The sequence below is a fragment of the Nansenia antarctica genome (genome assembly GCF_963989245.1).
Source record: "Nansenia antarctica genome assembly, chromosome: 8".
Lineage (NCBI taxonomy): Eukaryota > Metazoa > Chordata > Actinopteri > Argentiniformes > Microstomatidae > Nansenia > Nansenia antarctica.
The window spans coordinates 6002823-6025682 of NC_137678.1; the positions used below are offsets into that span (position 1 = coordinate 6002823).

Sequence of the window (22860 nt, forward strand, 5' to 3'; positions counted from 1 at the left end):
CACACTTTTTATGTATCTCCAGTGAGGAATGCAGCACACTCTTAAAGGAGAGGTTTCTCAGGGTTGCAAATAGACAGTGAGGGAATGAGAGATCAGCCAGTTAAATCCAAGTTAAATCCAAGTAGACAATCATTTCTCGGGTCCCTAATCATGTGACGCCCGACACGTTCAACATTAACGGGAACAGGACATAGTTTATCGTTAATGAACACATTTGGAATTAAATGTGAAAAAGGAGGAGCATGTGTCATGGAGGAAGTGAGAGTCTCTGATGTTGACCGTAGCATGGAGCAGGTTAGACACATGGAAGAATAGGCTCCATGCTGTCTCTATTATCCGATGTGGGACATACCATTGAGCATGTTCTCCATGCTATGGACAATAACCTGAGAAAAAAAGGAGCTTGTCATGTAGCATGGGGATATTGTTCAAATATCTAATTTGGAATGGAGCGTGGAGGAATAAAGACCATGATATGCTATATCCATCCACAGAATACTGAATAACCAAATACGACATTGAATTTAGATTACACCTTTTTTTCACCAGTCCCAAGAGGTCTGACTTTCAGAGTTGAGGTCAATTCAAATTCAATTCATGTGAAGTGAAGCATTTCTCTCGAAATGAATTCAAATGTTAAGTAGATGTGGTTCCAGTCCTACCTTTCCTACAGGAAACAGTTTGTCACCATCAACGGCTCCAGTTCCTCCCCAGCCCCAGTCAACCAAGGCATGCCTCAAGCCTCTGTGTTTGGACCCCTCCTCTTCACTATCTACATGCTTCCCCTCGGCCAGATCATCCGCCACCAGGGCCTAAACTTCCACTGCAATGCCGATGACACGCAAATGTATCTCAGCACAACACCATCCTCTCAGCTCCCCCCTCAATCTTGTCAACTGCCTGCTTGAAATAAAAACATGGATGTCATCTAACCTACTCAAACTCAACAGTAAGAAAACAGAGCTCATGGTTGTGGCACCCAAGGCGCTGCTCCAGAAGGTTGGTGACTTTCTCCTCCAGGTCGACGGCTGCTCCATCTCCCCATCCCCCAAAGTCCGCAACCTAGGTGTCATCCTTGACTGCACCTTCTCCTTCCAGTCACACATCAGATCCATCACCAAATCTGCCTTCTTCCACCTCAAAAACATTGCCAGACTCCGATCGTCCAACTCTGTGGCCGAAACCCTCGTCCACGCCTTCGTCACCCCCCGCCTGGACTATTGCAACGGAGTCCTGTTTGGGGTACCCAGCAAAGCCCTGGACAGGCTCCAGTTTGTGCAGAACTCAGCTGCCAGGGTAGAGCAGTACATTACCCCACCCTCATCCACCTCCACTGGTCCCGGTCAAGTCGCGCATCCTTTACAAAATCCTCCTCCTCACCTACAAATCCCTCCATGCTCACGCCCCCTAGTATCTGTCTGACCTTCTCCGGCAATATACCCCATCCTGGTACCTGCAGTCCTCAGACATGGGTCTGCTCTCCACCCCCCCGCACCAACCTACGAACCTTTGGGGACAGACCCTTCTGGCAGCACCCACCCTTTGGAACTCTCTCCCCACAGTGATCCGCAACGCCCCCCCCCCCCCCCCCCCCCCCACCACCCTGGACACCTTCAAATCTGCCCTCAAAACCCATCTGTTCACCTTTGGCCCCTAGTTTAGTTTTTGGCATTGTGTTCTGTTTTTGACTGTCTTTCTGTCAATTTGTTCCTTGAAAGGTGCTATATAAATCCAAGATATTATTATTATTATTATTATTATTATTATGATGATGAAATGCATTGTGGGTAAAGTGTTATTTGGAGTAGCTCAGCCCCGGCCCTTGTCCTCCACGTGTCTCTGTAACTGACCTGGTCTTGTTGGGAGGCAGCAGCTGTCTGCTGGGCCGTCTCTGGGACTGGCTGGGCTGGAGCTTCATGGAGGCCCGGGGTGAGGAGCGCTGTGAGAAGTGTTCAGGGGCCGGCGGCTTCTTGGGGATCTTCTTGACCAGCCGGCTGACCCACTTCTGCTGCTCTTCTTGTGTCAGGGCCAGCAGGAGCAGGTTCTTGGCAGTAGACACGTCATAGTTCACTGCAGGGAGAGAGAAGGACCAAAGGGACAATCTGTAAGATTTCAAGCGGTTGGAATGGTGAATTTTAAAGGAATGCATGTCGGTTTTTTGCATGTCGCTGTCCTCTTTGGCCACACTGAAAATGTTAAAATATACATATGCTGCGTTTGCTAATAGCAGCAAACGTGTCGATCTTTCTAAACAAACAAAACGTTAAATGGCTAACAGTAGCTAAAAGCTGTTGTTCCTAATTATGTGGACATCTGTGGGCATTAAAACGTAGCAAGTCCTGAGTGTGTCTGATCACCACCAGGTCGCCATGACAGGAACGATGCGAGGGGAAATGGGATGAGGTGAAACTCCAAGGTTAGCTTAACACTCGAACAGCCGTGCCGATTTTACCTACTATTAGAGCCGCCTCCCTCTTTACAATGGTAATCTGCTACTTACACACAAAGACCACTAGAGGGCACTTCTTGTAAATTAGCCTGCCTTCTACACAGAAAAACTGGAAAATAGCTTTATACTAGCTTATCCTGATGTGATTTCGAAAATGTAAGCACACATATCTAGGAAATGAAAGGACGGTCCTGAAATGTGATCGAGTGCAAAGGTATAACAAATGTTTTACTCACAGGGTCACCATGACCCCACCGTGGCTGTTCTAGTGTTAATAGAACTGAAGCAGTGTGACCAGAGATGTTGTCACTAATACAAGTCTTGTGTGAGAACAAGGCATACTTGAATATTTATTTTATCTGATTACAATGTGGGTAAAGGAGGCGGGTAGGGAACGCATCAAATGGCAGGTGTAGACATTCAACAGGGGTGCAAACTGGTGATGGCCCAAAAAGGTGACACATTTTCTTTTTGCGGCTAACCTTCGGGGGGGAATAGCGCTAGCACTAATGGTGTTAAATAGATATCGCTAGCACTAACAGTGGTCTAACAATGATGCATGTGTAAGTAGCGGCAGCCCTGACCGAATTACTTCGAAAACAGTTTACCGTGACTGTGTTCTCTATGCTGTCTGGAATTGTACCTAGCTCCCTGAAACTACAAGTTATTTCAACAGCAGCAGAGTTTAGCAGACAGGGAGATCAGTTAGCTCGCGCATCATGTGACTTGGATGACACTTAGGGCCAATCCCAATTCACCCCTACCCCTTCGTTTTCACCCCTATGGCTTGATTTGCGCGTTCACGTTTAGGGGTAGGGCTATCCCAATTCATATTTCATCGAGCCATGGCTTCATTTCGAGGGCTAACTATGACTTCGTTTCGAGCGATTCCAGGACCAGACTAGCTTTGAAGCCATAGGGGTACGCTACCCCTTGATTCCAGGATGCATTGCGAATCATCTACAGAAATGTTATGTCGCTCTATTCAATGCGGAAATGTCATTTTACTTTCTCTGTAATTACTTATTAATAAAGATTTGAAAAAGTATGATAACCATGTTATTATGTTAGTTTAATGTCATTACAATGCATTATAGACCTTTTATTTATAACAAGCATAACCAAAAAAAATCGCTTTTATGTCGGTGCTGTGTCTAACGTTACAGTAACGCAACGCTGCATGACAGTCGAGCATTTCAGAGATGTACAATCATAAATCAATTATTACCTGTGGCGTTTGACAGCGGATGATGGTACACATATGTAAAGTTATCTGTCAAACGTTCGGCTGACTTGTACATGATGCGCATTTTTACCTATTTCCATGTAGCGGCACCCGCAATCTAATCCGAGCAGTTGTTATTATGTAATATTATTAATGGGTTGTATATTCATTTAAATGCATTATAGACCTTTTCTTTATAACAAGCACAACAACAACAAAACGTTATTATCCCGATGTGCTGTGTGTCTAACGTTACAAGCTGATTTGTGCATGACAGCCACGCATTGACATATTTCCATGTCTGATGTCTAATGTCTAATGTCTGATGTACTAATGTCATTTCAATGCATTATAGACCTTTTCTTTACAACAAGCATAACAAAAAAAAATCGCTGTTATGCCGAGGTGCCTATGCTTAACATAGAAAGTTCCACAGTCCAGCGCGCTCGGGTTTAGCAGTAGAGGACTGGTAGCCTACCTGATCACTTCCATTAGACTATCAAAGCAGTACACCGGAGCACTCATATCTGCGCGTTTGTCACAGGGTGACAGTCACCCTGTTCCTCTGCCCGGCGTCAGTCCAATGGAACCGTCAAGCACAGCCTTCCCCATATAAATACATCGGTGCGCGATTACAGAGATGTACAATCATGTTTATTTAAAAATAAATTGTGGTGTTTGACAGCGGATGATGGTAGACATATTTAATGTAAAGTTATCTATCTAAAGTTATCTATCCACAGGCTGATATGTGCATGATAGGCGTGAATCCCCCCCCCCCCCCCTACCCCCTTGGTGGTATATGACGCTATCTGTATTGCGGCACTTATTATACCAAAACAACTCGCAATCTAATCCGAGCAGTTGTTATTAGGTAATATTATTAATGGGTTGTATCATTCATTTAATGGACAAAAGCAAATGGACAAAAGCAAGATGGCTGCGCGCATAGTCGCTGCGGCTGGAGTGGCTTCAAAACGGGTGTTCTTTAGTGTTTTTAAGTGCATTTGTATGTACATTTTTATTTTAGTACTTATAGGGAACGGTTGTGTAAATAGTACCTACAGCAGGCACGACTTACTGGAAGTTGGTACGCAAAACGAGAAGACAGTAACAGCGGAGTTCCTGAAGCAACAAAGGATTTATCACGAGATCGCCCGCTTACCGGGAGAACCTTGGTACTCAGTCCCTACCCTGAGGCGCAAACGTCGGCGTAAGGACCGCAAGCAACGACGGGGCTGCAGGGCAGGCCTGTTAGCTAGGCTAAAGAGGAGCCCAGACAAACCTGCTTTGCCGAGTATTTTCCTATCCAACGTCAGGTCCCTGACGAATAAGATGGATGAATTGAGACTACAGGTTGCTAAAAATAACATTGTGGGAGATAGCTGTGTGATTATTCTCACTGAAACCTGGCTAAATGAAACTATCTTGGACTCCGCGATTAGCTTGGAAGGACGGACCCTACACCGCGCAGACCGCACGCTGCTCAGCGGTAAGACCCGCGGAGGCGGCCTCATTATATCTACGAAGGATAGCTGGTGCTTAAACACGAAAACTGTAAGTAGCCACTGTTCCCCAAACCTGGAATACTTGACTGTTAAATGCCGACCCACTTACCTACCGAGGGAATTCAATGCAGTGTATATTACATGCGTTTATATTGCACCGAATGCAGACGGTAGCTTAGCATTGGCGCGGCTATATGACGTCATCAGTGGTCAACAAAGCACAGATCCACAGGCAATTCACATTATAGCAGGAGACTTCAATCATGTCGACCTGAAGGCAGTACTACCCAAGTTCTATCAGCATGTTAAATGTGCAACAAGAGGAGAAAAAACACTGGACAAGGTATACACCAACATCAAACGTGCTGCTTACAAGGCTAGACCGCTAGCTCATCTAGGCATGTCTGACCATGTGTCAATCCTCCTGATCCCAGCATACACTACCATGGGGAAAAGTGCTCCCATCACCACTAAGACTGTCAGAACCTGGCCAGAAGGGTCCGCTCCACTGCAGATCTGCCTAAATGACACCCCATGGCAGGAATATGAGCATGAGGACCTGGAACAGTTCACGTCGTCGGTTCTGAACCACATAGTGAACTGCACCAACTCAGTCACCGTGGACAAACGGGTCCGGGTCTACCCCAACACGAAGCCATGGATGACTGGGAAGGTCCAAAAACTGATCAACGAGAGGGACAACGCCTTCTTCGCAGGGAAGAGCACACCGCTGTACAGCACCACCAGGGCTAACCTAAAGCGCGGCATCAAAGAGGCCAAGGCAGACCACAGAGAGAAGATTGAGGAATGCTTCCTGAGCAACGACTCCAGGCGGATGTGGCAGGGGGTTCAGCACATGACCAACAGGCTCACAGCCGCAGAGGACGACCCCCTGCTGGCGGAAAAGCTGAACTCCTTCTACGCCCGGTTCGACGAGGGGCGAACGGAGGTAACCACAACACAAACACCACTCTCTCCAGCTCTCAGCAGCCTCACCCTCACAGAGCATGAAGTGAGACGCGTGCTGAAGGCGGTGGACCCCAGGAAAGCCTCGGGGCCGGATGGCGTCCTGGGACGGGTGCTGAGGGACTGCGCCGACCAGCTGGCCGGGGTTTTCACCAACATCTTCAACCAGTCCCTGTCCCAGGCCACCATCCCACCCTGCCTGAAAACCTCAACTATCATCCCAGTCCCGAAGAAAAGCACGGTGAGCTGCCTAAACGACTACCGCCCGGTGGCACTCACACCAATCATCATGAAGTGCTTCGAGAAACTAGTCCGGGCCCACATACTCACACGCCTCCCGCCCAACCTGGATCCATACCAGTTCGCCTACAGAGCCCACAGGTCCACAGAGGACGCCATCGCGACGACTCTCCACGCCACTCTATCCCACCTGGAGAGGGGAAACAGCTACGCGAGACTGCTCTTTGTGGACTTCAGCTCCGCCTTCAACACCATCCTTCCAGACAGGCTAGTGACCAAACTACTAGACCTGGGTCTATCACACTCTATATGTGCATGGATCAAGGACTTCCTGACCGACCGCCCCCAGAGGGTGCGGGTGGGCCCCCACACCTCCACAGCCCTCAGACTCAGCACTGGGTCCCCCCAGGGCTGCGTGCTAAGCCCCATCCTCTACAACCTCTACACCTACGACTTCACCCCCGTCCACCCCAGCAACTCCATCGTAAAGTTTGCAGACAACACCACCGTGGTGGGATGCATCTCGGGGGGGGACGAGGCGGCGTACAGGGATGAGGTAGAGCAACTGAGCAAGCTGTGCAAGGTTAACAACCTGCTGCTGAACAAGTCAAAGACCCAGGAAATCATCGTAGACTTCAGGAGGAAAAAGTCCGAGATCCAGCCCCTGCTCATCGACGGAGAGAGCGTGGAGAGAGTCTCAACCCTTTGATTCCTGGGGGTGCACATGCAGGATGACCTGACCTGGAAGGACAACACAAAAGCCACCATCAAGAAGGCACAACAGCGGCTATACATCCTGAGAGTCCTCAGGAAGGAACACAGCAAGCAGGAGATACTGGTGACCTTCTACCGCGGCGCAGTGGAGAGCATCCTCACCTACGGCATCTGCAACTGGTTCTCCAGCTGCACAACCGCGGAGAGAAATGCGCTACAGAGAGTCGTGAGAACAGCCCAGAAGATCACCGGCGCCCCCCTCCCCTCTCTGGAAGAGCTGTACAACACACGCTGTCTCAGGAAGGCCTCCAAGATCTCCAGGGACCCAACCCACCCTGGGTACGAACACTTTACCCGGCTGCCCTCGAAAAGGCGGTTCAGGACCATGGCCGCAAGGACAAACAGACTGAAGAACAGCTTCTACCCCAGGGCCTTCCAGGCCCTGAACACAGCAAAGACCTAGGTTCTGGGCCCTGGACAGTCTGGACGGATTGATGGCAGCTGCTGGACTGAAAAAATCAGGTGTCGTGCTGAGGCACAAATATGTACATTTCAAGCCTGCAAACTGCGACACTTTAAATAAATGTGCAATAACACTATGTGCAATATGACAACCCTAGTCGTCTATCTGTACAGTATAGTATAGTGGATAGTGTACATAGCCTTTATTTATGTAAACCAGCTCCTTCCATTCTTGTGTTTTTTCTTGTTTTTTTTCTTGTGTTTTTTCTTGTGTTTTTTCTTTCCTAACACCAGGGGAGCCACCCCTCCTAAATTTCGTTGTTTGGTACCTGTACTGTAGCAATGACAATAAAGACCATTCATTCATTCATTCATTTAAATGCATTATAGACATTTTCTTTATAACAAGCACAACAACAACAAAACGTTATTATGCCGATGTGCTGTGTGTCTAACGTTACAAGCTGATTTGTGCATGACAGCCGCGCATTGACATATTTCCATGTCTAATGGCATATGACACGCGAAATGTAACTACAGTTAAGGATACGCGTAAAGGATGATGATCGATCACCGTTCGACTCTACTGAGAAATGTTTCCGCCTATTTGTCATCTCTCCTTCACGGGCAAATGTGGCCGCGTCCCCAAGAGATTCTCTTTCTACGTTTTTGACCACGACTATGATGGATTGATTTTTGGATTCTTGACGACGAATTGTTCTGAGAAAGACGCTTGGTAACGTGATTTTTGGACAATGCTTTATGACTACTGATGGACTCGTGTGTATGTGGTGGCTGAGGATTGAGTCACGGGTATCTTTGGAGGAACATCGTGCGCTGACAGATCTGGTTAATACTCTGTGTTTTGGTTGGAGTCATTCATTGTCATTATTGCGATGTCCACAAAAAAGACATCGTTGACGGAAGAGACTAAAAAAGGAACGTCTAAACACTACAGTGTGTTGATAACAAACGTAAAAAGATGCTTATAGCACACGCAACAGAAATAAACACAGCTGAAGAAGGCATTGCGAGATGTGAGAATTCGCCGGCAACATAACGCGTCACCCGTACCGCGTCTATTTAAACCACTGCTGATGAGGTAGCCGCCGTGAAGGGCCGTCCCAATTCATAGGGGTAGATTTCAAGGGGTATGGCTTGTGGCTCTGTTCGAAGGCCTTGGCTTCGAATCGAGTCACACTCGAAAACGAGCCATAGGGGTAGAAAAGGGAATCGGGATTGGCCCTTAGACACCCCCCCCCCCTCAATTTCTTTTTTTGCAGATCTACACAATTAACATGGATTACATATTTTGAGATAAAAACAGCTAATTTAGCAGAAAGGTGACAAGTTTGCACCCCTGTTCAAGTTTATGAATGGAATTTATTCTGATCATTATGATCAGATGACAGAAGAGCGACGTGCAAAAGGAGTCAGACAGAGTCAAACTTAAACATTGCCTGGACCTGTTCTCAGTCATATTTACTTTCTCTTGTCAAAGATGCAAGAAATACAAATTGGCCCCCAACAGTGAGGTATACAGCCTTGGATTCAGTCCAATGGCTTTTGATCACTGTAAGCGGTTGTTAAGTATAACCGCATTCACTATAACCAAAGGAGACGAACTGCTACAGTCGACTAACGTTTATACTCCTTCATCCTTGAGGAGTGGCGCAGGTTAGTCATTTCTACCGACAGAAGGATCTCTCTTTCCAAACTTCCTTCACTGCTCTTGACTTCGCCTAGTGGCGGCCTGCGGTATCTGCCAGCAACATTCAGGCTACAAGTCTTCTTTGGTCAGCAGAAACTATTCCCCAGAACATAATCATTTGGAGACTGGGTAGGTCCCATCAATCTCTCGATTGAGATTCTGGGGTATTAATAAGTAAACGCTGAGGACGGGAAGTTGTCAGCAAGTGTCCACGCCCCCCAAATGTTTATCTGAGCTGCTCGTGATGCCCCTCCCCCCCCCCCCTGCCCTGCTCTCTGTTTAAAAGTGCAGCTCAGGTAATTGACATTGGCCTAACCAAAGTTCTGCCCACCAACTAACCCCACCACCCCCCACTTACCTCTGCAGGGCGCGATGATCTCCTCCTTCTTGTCCATGTGGTCTTTATGACACTTGATATGGCAGCGCCGGCACTCCAGGGCAGGCGGGGGCTTGAACATGTTCCAGAGGGGCTTGGTGCAGGCCTCGCAGTTGGTGGGGAAGTGGTAGAGCGTGGGAATGAACTCGTGACCCTTGTGGCAGATGTAGCCCGACTTCTCGCCGATGGTCAGCGGCTCCACTGGGAACTCGGGCTCTTTTTTGCTCTCGCCTTCGTTGGCGTAGAGGATCTGGAGAGGGAGAGGGTTAGGGTTAGAGGATCTGGAGAGGGAGAGGGTTAGGGTTAGAGGGTTAGGGTTAGAGGGTTAGGGTTAGAGGATCTGCAGAGGGAGAGGGTCACCATCACTGTTCTGTGGCTGTGTGGGCTGAGATGTAGCATGTAGCACCAACCATAGACGGGCTACAATAACTGATGCTTGCCTGGTTCATGTGACCAGTAATACTACTGGGGCGACTAGGTAAACGCGCTGCTCTCATGAAACATGTGGTTCTTCACAGGTCTGCTGGCCTGATGAACGTGAGCAGTTACTGTGTTGCTCCCCTGACACAGAGCAGTGGACGGGTACATATGGGCAATGTATTTATTATGACACATAACCGAGACCCCTGACTGTTGTTCCAGACATGAACTGGATCCTAAGTATACATTTTGGACCTGGGACCAGTTGTTCAAAACTTTTAATCTGCTATCCAGGTCCAGATCGATTATCGGCTGATTTCCCCTATAAAACAAAAAATCAGCCAGGTAGATCTGATCACACAAATCCTCCCACACAGATCACGTTGTGGTGAAAGTAAATAGAACTGGGTGTAAAACAGAGTCTGTAAACAGCAGAGTTTGTTTTGCAGTTATTCTCCTAGGAGCAAAACCAAATCTATACGTTATATATATATAGGCTATTGTCATTCTAGCACTAATCAAATGAGCTATAATGCATTATCAATGAAAAATAACAAATAAGATGCAGAGAGACAGACTGAGGGTGAGGGTGACAGGAATGACCTGGAATATCCTGGGGATCTCTTTGGCGTCAGCGCGGTACACGTCTGTCTGGGTGACAGGCCGCACATGGAACAGTTTGCTGCAAGAAGATAAAAACGTTTAAATAAAATGTGTTTAAAAATGTGGGTTAGGGTTGAACATGGCTTTTTTTATGGATTGGAATGTAGCAATTTCTTAAGCCGAGTTAATAACCAATGACTGGTCTAAATTACAAACATTCTAATGAATAACTTGATTGTAATGAATTGTTGATGTGTTGAATACTTATTTCCCGCACTGTACACCAGCCATTTGCTTAAGTTAAAAAAGTTAAACTGTACACACAATTGGTTCTTCTTCTTTCAATTGGTTCTCCTTTATGTAAATGCTTCAGTTAAGTCCCCAAACAAATCTGTCGCTTCTTATGCTACACCATGCAAACCACATTCCAAACAAATATTATGCACAAAAGTGTTCAACATGGATGTAAATCAGAACGAGTTTGTCCCAGCTGTGTGTGTGTGTGTGTGTGTGTGTGTGTGTGTGTGTGTGTGTGTGTGTGTGTGAGTGTGTGTGTGTGTGTGTGTGTGTGTGTGTGTGTGTGTGTGTGTGTGTGTGTGTGTGTGTGTGCTTGTGAACTAGAGAATTAGCGAATTGGCCGAATCTCCATTCAGATAAACAAAACTGAAATTGAGTGGCTGTTTCTCTACTTTGCAGGTTGTTGCTGTAATGCTCTTCAAGTTAACTTATCAAAATACATCTTTACAAGGTCCTTTGAAGACCCTTTTAATGGGCTTCCACACAGAACACGTTACTCACTCGATATCCAGCACCATGTAGGGGTTGGACAGCTCTTTGTCTTGCTCACTGTTATAAAAAAGAATCTTCTTGCTGCTCACTACCACATACTGTAAAAAGACAAGAAAATACAATTCACTCAGAAATATGTTTCTCAGACATTTTCAGATCTCAAGTTACGCATCAACAGAAGCCATTTACACTGTCAAGTAGCGATGTAACGATACACTCAACTCACGATTCGATACAATTCCCGCTACGATTTCTTTTACAAAATTAGATTGCAGACAAATTATGACTGAAAAAGATTTTAATAAATGTATTTCTCAGACAAAAACTACAAAATACTGTATTTTCTTAAAGAATCCCTTTTTATTCCTGAGGTAGGGTATAACGTTTCTCACTAGCTGCAGACACAGGCCAGGGAGCGCTCCTTCTGCAGAGCGCACTGTGCTCGCCCCATACTGGCTCTCTGGGTTTTGCCTTTTGGGTGGTTTGGTAACCCTAGATGATCTTTGTGACATTTTACACATGACATTTCACATACGTACACAAACTCCCAAAAGTATAAAAGCACCACTTGTAAAACACCACTAGAACATGCTCACTCGTAATGCCGCTTCTCTCTTCAAATCGCCGCAGCTCTCCTCGAGCTTCGTACTCTGAGTAATAAACCCTATATGGGTAGAAGGCGGAATGTCTTCCATAGCACATATAGTTTAGGAATTACGGTAATGAGAATGTGTGCTTTTAACAGATTTTTAAGGGTTAAAAGAGTATTGCGATTGTTTTTTTAATTTCACCGATTTGAAACGTCTCAAATTTGTAGCGATATTAAACTGTCTGGCGATGCATCGTTCCATCCCATCCATTTATCATCATGTGTAGAATTGTATGGAATGTGTGTAGGGGCTTTAAAATGTTAACTCTTTTGTGGGGGAGGACACCCAGACTACAGTGAAAAAAATAAATAGCTTCCGCAAATGTGAAACTCCCGCCAGGCCTGTGGCAGCGGACCTGAAACAGCTTTATAGGTTTCAGGTAAACACGGCTGATGTTTAAATCAGCATTTTCATTAAAGCCATTTTTTCCAGAAAATGAAATGGATAAAATAATTTATCAGTTATAATAATATATATACCGGTATTATACTAATTAATCACAATAAAAGTCGACATGGCCTAATTTAGTGGGTTCCTTCCAAGTGTACATGGGACACCCAGTACCCTGGGTGTCATTGTGATGCGATCTTTCTAAACCACCACCTGTTGTTGTGAGGGGGGAACCCTCTCCAGAAGGAACATCTTCTCACAGATCTCCGGGGGGTTTGGCTCAGCACGTTAACTAACGGTCAGTTACAAGTATTTTGTGTGTTAAATGTGAACTCCTAAAACAAAGTGTTAGTGGATATGGAACTGTGTCAAACATGTTCTATGTACCTTTCTCTCCCATCCAAACTTCTTGGTGTTGTTCCTGACAGGCAGTGACAGCCATCCCTCCAGCCTGGTTTCTAGGAGGAAAAGGAGAGACACATTTAAACAGCAGGGTAACATTGGACAATATGCAGGGCAGTACCTGAATGGGGGGGGGGGGTTGTCTTGTCTTTGAGCTGGGGAGAGGTTAAAGAAAAGATCAATGAATGAACCATAGCAATTGTCCAAATGAGCCACAGTTAGACAGCATGATCCAGAGTTAGCAACACCACTAATGAAAATAGCCCTCAAATATCTGTTATTTTTATGTAACGGTTTGACAATCTTGAAATTCCTGTGGAAATCCCATGTTCTTCTGTTACTGATGTGACAAACGCACAGATTAGCCGTAAATGCTGTGGAAGAGCCATGTTCAGATAGGGGTTCACACACACGGAAAATCAGTTGTTTGCAACTGAACTGTTTCCAACCTTGCCGGAGTCAGAGTGTGAAAAATGGGGGGTCGTACTCTGCTTTAGTTCCTCTCTAATTCCTCTCCTACCTCTCTAACCTCTAGACTACCTGCCTCTCTAACCTCTAGACTACCTGCCACTCTAACCTCTAGGCTACCTGCCTCTCTAACCTCTAGACTACCTGCCTCTCTAACCTCTAGACTACCTCTCTAACCTCTAGACTACCTGCCTCTCTAACCTCTAGGCTACCTGCCTCTCTAACCTCTAGACTACCTGCCTCTCTAACCTCTAGGCTACCTGCCTCTCTAACCTCTAGACTACCTGCCTCTCTAACCTCTAGACTACCTGCCTCTCTAACCTCTAGACTACCTGCCTCTCTAACCTCTAGACTACCTGCCTCTCTGACCCCTAGACTACCTGCCTCTCTAACCTCTAGGCTACCTGCCTCTCTAACCTCTAGACTACCTGCCTCTCTAACCTCTAGACTACCTGTCTCTCTAACCTCTAGACTACCTGCCTCTCTAACCTCTAGACTACCTGCCTCTCTAACCTCTAGACTACCTGCCTCTCTGACCTCTAGACTACCTGCCTCTCTAACCTCTAGGCTACCTGCCTCTCTAACCTCTAGGCTACCTGCCTCTCTAACCTCTAGACTACCTGCCTCTCTAACCTCTAGACTACCTGCCTCTCTAACCTCTAGACTACCTGCCTCTCTAACCTCTAGACTACCTGCCTCTCTGACCTCTAGACTACCTGCCTCTCTAACCTCTAGACTACCTGCCTCTCTAACCTCTAGGCTACCTGCCTCTCTAACCTCTAGTCTACCTGCCTCTCTAACCTCTAGACTACCTGCCTCTCTAACCTCTAGACTACCTGCCTCTCTAACCTCTAGACTACCTGCCTCTCTAACCTCTAGACTACCTGCCTCTCTAACCTCTAGACTACCTGCCTCTCTAACCTCTAGACACCAGGGGAGCCACCCCTCCTAAATTTCGTTGTTTGGTACCTGTACTGTAGCAATGACAAATAAAAGTCCATCCATCCATCCACTACCTCTCTAACCCCTAGACTACCTCTCTAACCTCTAGACTACCTCTCTAACCTCTAGACTACCTCTCTAACCTCTAGGCTACCTCTCTAACCTCTAGACTACCTCTCTAACCTTTAGGCTACCTCTCTAACCTTTAGGCTACCTCTCTAACCTCTAGGCTACCACGGCCACAGACATTACCTGCGTAGGCGTCGTCCATGTCGAGGTCAGGCCCGCTGCTGATGCTCGCCGCCTCTAAGGAGTGGACGCTGACGGAGTTGAGGAGGCCGCGCAGCTGTTCGATGTCGCTGTCCTTGCTGTCCAGGGCCATCTGCAGCTCGATGCGCAGCTGACTCTCGTCTGCAATTTGCTGCAGACAGAAAGACGGACGAAAAGGACATTCTTTTAGTCATCCATAGTTTTTCCGTCTGCGGCCCCTGTTGACGTTGTTTGTCGGCATGTTATTGATCGCTGGCACGTCGACGGCCGCTGTTGTTGAAACGGTTAGGGTCAGCTGTCGTTGGTTGTGTTGATGACCACATTGCATACCGTCGACCTCCCTCGGAACTTGACGATGCTGTTATTGAAGTGGTTGTGGTTGACGGTTAGTGTGTGGTCGTGGTTGTGTTACTGTTAGTGTAAGGTTGTGGTTGTGACAGTTAGTGTGAGGTGGTGGTTGTGGTTGTGACAGTTGTGGTTTAGCCCTTAGTGTAAGGTTGTGGTTGTGACAGTTAGTGTGAGGTGGTGGTTGTGGTTGTGACAGTTGTGGTTTAGCCCTTAGTGTAAGGTTGTGGTTGTGACAGTTAGTGTGAGGTGGTGGTTGTGGTTCTGACAGTTGTAGTTTAGCCCTTAGTGTAAGGTGGTGGTTAGGGTTAGGTTGAGGTTTTGGGTGTAGTTTAGCCCTGAGTGTAAGGTGGTGGTTAGGGTTAGTGTAAGGTGGTGGTTAGGGTTAGAGTTAGGGTTAGGGTTGGTGTAAGGTGGTGGTGCTGACCGCCTGCATGTCGTTGATCTCCCTCTGGTACTTGATGATGGTGCTGTTAAGCTTCTCCTTCTCCGACCGCAGCTCCAGCTGCAACTTCCTGTTCTCTTTCTCCTTCCGTCGCACATCCGTGTCGTTACCACGACGACTGCCTCCGCCACGCATCTCTTTCCTGTTCATGATCTCTGCCAGCTTGTTCACAGCCTAAAACACACGTTCGTACACACACACACACACACTTGTAATGACCCTATAATTAAGAGTACTGAGTGTAATGTAGAAAAAACATTTGACTAATAAGTTAACTAAATCAGGGAAACATGTCTAAACTATCCTTCCCTCCCAGCAGACGTACCTGGGTCTAACCCTCCCAGCAGACGTACCTGGGTCTAACCCTCCCAGCAGACGTACCTGGGTCTAACCCTCCCAGCAGACGTACCTGGGTCTAACCCTCCCAGCAGACGTACCTGGGTCTAACCCTCCCAGCAGACGTACCTGGGTCTAACCCTCCCAGCAGACGTACCTGGGTCTAAAACACCCAGCAGACGTACCTGGGTCTAACCCTCCCAGCAGACGTACCTGGGTCTAAAACACCCAGCAGACGTACCTGGGTCTAACACACCCAGCAGACGTACCTGGGTCTAACCCTCCCAGCAGACGTACCTGGGTCTAACCCTCCCAGCAGAGACGTACCTGGGTCTAACCCTCCCAGCAGACATACCTGGGTCTAACCCTCCCAGCAGACGTACCTGGGTCTAACCCTCCCAGCAGAGACGTACCTGGGTCTTCAGCGTTCTCTCTGACTGCAGCTGCTTCTCAAACGTGATCTTCATCTGGCTCATCTGCTGCTCGTCGTCCTTCGATGTCTGCAGCTCTGAACACAACAGACCAGACAGCCCTGCTCATGTACAGTTGTAAACAGCCCTGCTCATGTACAGTTGTAAAGTCAAGCCTTTCTTTTCAATACCACAATTGTCCATCTAGTAAAACCAGTCCGTACCCCTGCATCCCAGTACACATGACAATAGTACTTTGGAAAGAAATGCGCCACTAATTGAACTGTAGTTAACTGTGAGAGCAATCACATCGTTGCAGTTCATAGTTATGGAGATGTTTTCTTGCTATCCAAATCCGGGGCGATTAAAACCAAAAAAGGAAATAAATTGAAATAAGGAACAGTTTACCTTCATGCGTGTCCTTCAGTCTGTTGTTCAGCTCCTCCTTCTCGTTGGCGAGGTTGGCCACGTCACCAGTCAGAGTTCTGTTGGATTCCTCCAACTACATAGGAACATAATCCACCAAATACTCTTTACACTCATAAAGGGCCTTATCATTGAAACATACAAAATGTGAAAATGTCGTTTTCCATTCTGTTCATCAGGTTTTGCCTTCTAGATCTCCAAATCTAAACTAACTCTGTGTGAACGCAGCTCAGCCCCTGTCCACTCACCCCTATCCCGAGCCCCTGTCCACTCACCCCTATCCCGAGCCCCTGTCCACTCACCCCTTTCCCTATCCCCTGTCCACTCACCCCTATCCCTATCCCCTGTCCACTCACCCCTATCCCTATCCCCTGTCCACTCACCCCTATCCCTATCCCCTGTCCACTCACCCCTATCCCTAGCCCCTGTCCACTTACCCCTATCCCTATCCCCTGTCCACTCATCCCTATCCCTGTCCACTCACCCCTATCCCTATCCCCTGTCCACTCACCCCTATCCCCTGTCCACTCACCCCTATCCCCTGTCCACTCATCCCTATCCCCTGTCCACTCACCCCTATCCCCTGTCCACTCACCCCTATCCCCTGTCCACTCACCCCTATCCCTATCCCCTGTCCACTCACCCCTATCCCCTGTCCACTCACCCCTATCCCCTGTCCACTCACCCCTATCCCGAGCCCCTGTCCACTCACCCCTATCCCTATCCCCTGTCCACTCACCCCCATCCCTAGCGCCTGTCCACTCACCGAGCCGATGGTGACGTCCTTGTCGCCCAGCTCCTGCCTGTGTCGGGCCATCATCTCCTTCAGCTCCAGCTCCTTCATGATCTTCTCCTTCTCCAGGTCAGAGTACTGCTCCTCCGCGATGGACCGGGCCAGCTGCTCCGAGTCCGCCTTGGTCAGCGTGATCTCCAGCTGGGCCGCCAGGGAGTCCCTGTGGGGGTCAAGTGGGTCAACATGGGCCAATCAGATCAGTTGGGGGGATTGGGGGGGATTAAGCTATATACATGTTACGGTACATGTGGGAAAACTAGGGTTAGGGTTAGGTGCTAGGGTGACTTGGTATATGCTGGCATGTCTAACCTTAACCCTAACCCTAGCACCCTAGCACATAACCCTAACGCTAGTTTTCCCACATGTACCGTATTCCCACATGTACTATAACATACATATCTTACGTTTTGCAGTTTTGGGACTATTCCATTATGTCCATTGCAGTACGCATGCTACATCGAGCTGACGTAAAGAAAGAGAAAACAAACAACAACTCAACCCCAGACCCACCTCTCCTCCTGCAGCTCCTGGAGTGACTGCTGCATGTCCTTGTACAGCTTGTTCTTCTCCTCACACTCCTCCTTCAGCTCGCGCACCTGCGTCTTATACAGCGTCTGCAACACCACAACCAGGACAACTATCACCTGCGTCTTATACAGCGTCTGCAACACCACGACCAGGACAACTATCACCTGCGTCTTATACAGTGTCTACAACACCACAACCAGGACAACTATCACCTGCGTCTTATACAGCGTCTGCAACACCACGACCAGGACAACTATCACCTGCGTCTTATACAGTGTCTGCAACACCACAACCAGGACAACTATCACGTGCGTCTTATACAGTGTCTGCAACACCACAACCAGGACAACTATCACCTGCGTCTTATACAGTGTCTGCAACACCACAACCAGGACAACTATCACCTGCGTCTTATACAGCGTCTGCAACACCACGACCAGGACAACTATCACCTGCGTCTTATACAGCGTCTGCAACACCACAACCAGGACAACTATCACCTGCGTCTTATACAGTGTCTGCAACACCACAACCAGGACAACTATCACCTGCGTCTTATACAGTGTCTACAACACCACAACCAGGACAACTATCACCTGCATCTTATACAGCGTCTGCAACACCACAACCAGGACAACTATCACCTGCGTCTTATACAGCGTCTGCAACACCACAACCAGGACAACTATCACCTGCGTCTTATACAGTGTCTACAACACCACAACCAGGACAACTATCACCTGCGTCTTATACAGTGTCTGCAACACCACAACCAGGACAACTATCACCTGCATCTTATACAGCGTCTGCAACACCACAACCAGGACAACTATCACCTGCATCTTATACAGTGTCTACAACACCACGACCAGGACAACTATCAACACACTTACACACTCTCAATAATGTAAAACAAAGCACATTAACACAACATTACTGGCTGAATGCAGAAGCACAGACTCCACATAGACGTCGTGCTGTCTTTACGTTCTTGTTCATATGAGCCATTACAATGTTTAAAGTGTTTAAAGTGAAGTTAGCATTTAAAGGCTCATTCTGGGATTTGTTCTGCCGCTCAATTTCAATTCATGACAAAAGAATATCACTTTTAAATGCCTAATGAGGGTAGGACAACTAGTACAACCTTATTATAACACAAAATAAAAACCCAATGTCTTGATTAAAACTAGAATTCCAGTACCATGTCCTTGCATCCAAAAGCTCTGATTATGAATTCAAGAGTGTCTCGGTCCAATTGTATGTATACCAAAAAAAAAAGTGTGTTGGCAAGCCATGTGGCTGACAAACTAATTAAGGATTAAACTTGAACTTCAGTTCATGATTTGAATTGAAGACAATTCCACATTTCTGAATCAAACACAACCCCTGAAAGGACAAACGTGATGATGTAAGGAGAGCAGACGTACAGAGAAGTACTGCTCAGTCTCCAGCTGGTCCTGGAGCTCCTTCATCTGGCCGTCAGAGTCCTGCCTCTCTCTGCACACAAACACAGAGAAACCTTCATTCTTCACTGTTCCATCAGTCATGACTGGAGAACTCTGTGTGTGTGTGTGTGTGTGTGTGTGTGTGTGTGTGTGTGTCCTGTAATCCCCAACAAAGCATTCAACACAAAGGGTTGAAATACATAAGACATAGAAACACAGACATCTGAGGTTGGAATTCAAATCGTAGCGAATAATTGAATAACTGATTCATTTCTACCCAGAACAGGCAGAGATGGGAACATGTGACAGGGTCTGGTGAAACAGGCCACGGGGGAGGTCATAGGTGTTCCCAGGTGGGATTAGAACTCATGACCCCCACTACTTACTTGCGCAGTTCCTGATTCTGTTTCTCCAGACTGCGTTTCATGTCCAACAGGTGGTTGGCCTCCTGCTTCAGCTGTTTCTCTGAGGTCCGCAGGGTGTTGAGCTGCTGGTTCTGGGCCTTCAGGTCGTTCTGGGTCAGACTTCGCTTCTGGATCTCCTGCTCGATCCTCAGGGTCAGGTTCTTCACCTGGAGAAAGGGGAAATGTTTAATGAATGACAGGGATGGTCCAAAAGTCATTCTGCAGAGGTATCATCGATGGGTAGGAGTGGCTCGCTTTTTATGACACTGTATAGCTTTTAAGTTAGGTGGATCACTAAGGTAACGCTAACAAACACTTGTTATTGTTTCTGCTATGGAAATTCCGCTAGGTAGCAAAACCTTTTATAGAACCTCCCTCCTTCACCTGTCTGTGGAGGACTATGCACTTTTACCAATGGACATTAAAACCAAACAGTTTACAAGTTAAAACAGACTGATTCTTCCATGGCTTTTAGACATAAGGCTCTCTCATAAAATGAAGACAACAGAGGTGAAAGTTGGCAGTTCAGTTAAGTTCTTTTTTGACTACGCCGTCTAAAGCTGCCCGTAGGCAAATCCATAACTGTATCTCTGCCTCGCGCTTCCATGATCTGGTACATTCAGGACAGACCAGACAGATGAATGTGATCAGAGGAGATCAGAGGAGATCGTTCACATAAAGCTGTGAGAAGGTTCATAGCTACTCTGCTCTTTATGGACCAAAATGAAAACTTCAAATCTTGTGTAGTTGTTAATGTTCCATCATGGCAGATTAGGTGGCTGCATCTGTACCAGTTAGTATTAACACACACGCACACTCACAGACACAGACACAGACACAGACACAGACACAGACACAGACACACACAGACACACACACACACACACACCCCCACACACACACCCCCCCCCCCCCCCCACACACACACACACCCCCACACCCCCCCACACACACACACACAGACACACACACACCCCCCCCCCCCCCCACACACACACACACAGACAGACACAGACACACACACACACACACACCCCCCCCCCCCACACACACACACACACACACACACACACACACACACACACACACACACACAGACAGACAGACAGACAGACAGACAGACACACACACACACACACACACACGCACACACACACACACACACACACACCTCTTCAGTGAGCCTCTCCTTGTGGCGGCGGAGTTCCTCCAGCTTCTGCAGGGCCTGTTTGTAGTCGCAGTCCAGCATGCTGCTGCGTTTCTCCAGCTCCAGCATGCGGTTCTCCACCTGCGCCTTGGACGCCCGCTCCTCCTGCAACTTCTGCTCCACCTCTGAGGGGAGGGAGGGAGGGAGAAAGGAGGGGTGAGGGAGAGAGGGATGAGGGGTGAGGGAGAGAGGGAGGGGAGGGAGAGAGGGGGGTGAGGGAGAGAGGGAGGGGAGGGAGAGAGGGATGAGGGGTGAGGGGTGAGGGAGGGGAGGGAGAGAGGGAGGGGAGGGAGAGAGGGATGAGGGGTGAGGGGAGGGAGAGAGGGAGGGGAGGGAGAGAGGGATGAGGGGTGAGGGAGAGAGGGAGAAGAGGGGTGAGGGAGAGAGGGAGGGGAGGGATGAGGGGTGAAGGGTGAGGGAGCGGTGAGGGAGAGAGGGGTGAGGGAGAGAGGGAGGGGTGAGCTGGCTATTAGAAAGTCAATTAGTAGCATTTATCAATTTTACAGATTGTCATGACAGATTTAAATCCACATATAGAAGATCTGACAACAGCAGCAACAACAACAAAAGCCTAAAGAGACGGCTCCTTCAACCTACGGTGGAAGAGGTTATGTAAGCATGTGGGGGGGGGCCTGACTGAGCAGAGTTACCACTAACGTCCTCATAGAGATGGGGCAGTGCCAAGTGGGCTGGAGAGAGAGGGTAAAGGGTAAATACACTTATATAGCGCCTTTATCCAAAGCGCTTTACAACGGCCTCTCATTCACCCATTCACACACACATTCACACACCAATGGCGAGGTAGGCAAGCTGCCATGCAAGGCGCCAGCCCCCGCTCACTAGGAGCAATTTGGGGTTCAGTGTCTTGCCCAAGGACACTTCGGGGCTCAAACCGCCGATCTGCCGACCTTGCGATCATTAGACGGCAGCTCTACCTCCTGCGCCACAGCCAAATCAAATGGGGTTGGAAGCAGGGCAGAGCATACCCTTCATGACCTCCGACTTCGCGCCCTCGATGGACTCGGAGATCTTGCTCTTGTCAGCGAGCCGGGCCTTGGTGGCCTTGTGGGCCGCCTCCTCCTGCTCCACGCCCTGCTGCAGCACCTTCAGCTTGTAGGTCATGTCGATCTCCTTGTTGTTCTTCTCCTGCAGGGGGCGACGGAGAGAGAGAAGAGAGAGGGTGAACAAAAAGAAAGGTGGGGGGGGGGAAAGAAGGACGGGAACAAAAGACGGTAAGAACGAGAGAGGGTACGAGCGGGGAAAAAAAGAGGAACGAAACGTGTCTACGCGAGGGAAAGGAGGAGCGAGAGGATAAGATGACGTTTAAAGGAGGGCGAGACAAGATGCAACAGTAAGGTAGAAGAGTACAAAAGGGGGTTAACACTAGAACAGACGTGCCTTTTTATCTACTAAAAGAGCCGCCACTGTGGTCAAATGACCCCCTCTTTACAATGCTTAAGCTACTATTTACACACAACGACCACTAGTTGGCCGCTTGTAAATTAGCCTGCCTCCTACACAGAAAAACGGCAAAATAGCTTCATACTAGCTTATCCTGATGTGATTTTGAAAATGTAAGGATACTGGGTGGTAGAACGCACACAAGTCATGAAAGGAGGGTCCTAAAATGTGATTGAGTGCAAAGATAGAACATTTTTCTTTTCTCACAGGGGTCAAATGACCCCTCATGGCTGATTAAGTGTTGTTCAGCATCGTTTGAGTAAACAATGACTGAGTCAGTCCGTCTAGACCAGGGGTCCCCAAACTTTTTTCTGTGAGGGCCACATAATTTTTCCTTTCTGTGATGGGGGGCCTGGGTTGGTCTCTAACATAAAATAATATGGAACGGAGTGGAATGGAGGCAGTTGCGCAAAGCAATTGCGCGCAGGAGAGCACTGGTGGATGCAAACAAAGTCTAAACAGTTGAATTTGGATG

At 47.9% G+C, this 22860-nt stretch overlaps 1 protein-coding gene across 1 annotated transcript in view; it reads right to left on the reverse strand.

Annotated features, from left to right (window-relative positions):
* Positions 1 to 1795: 1795 nt before the first annotated feature.
* Positions 1796 to 22860, reverse strand: part of LOC308163777 (rho-associated protein kinase 2-like) — a gene marked incomplete at both ends in the record, with an annotated part of 111137 nt that continues 90072 nt past the window's right edge. Inside the window, 2 exons of the mRNA XM_080537965.1 lie at positions 1796 to 2070; positions 9634 to 9852. Of these exons, the coding sequence (XP_080394091.1) occupies positions 1796 to 2070; positions 9634 to 9852 (494 nt within the window). The remainder of the gene's footprint in view (positions 2071 to 9633; positions 9853 to 22860) is intronic.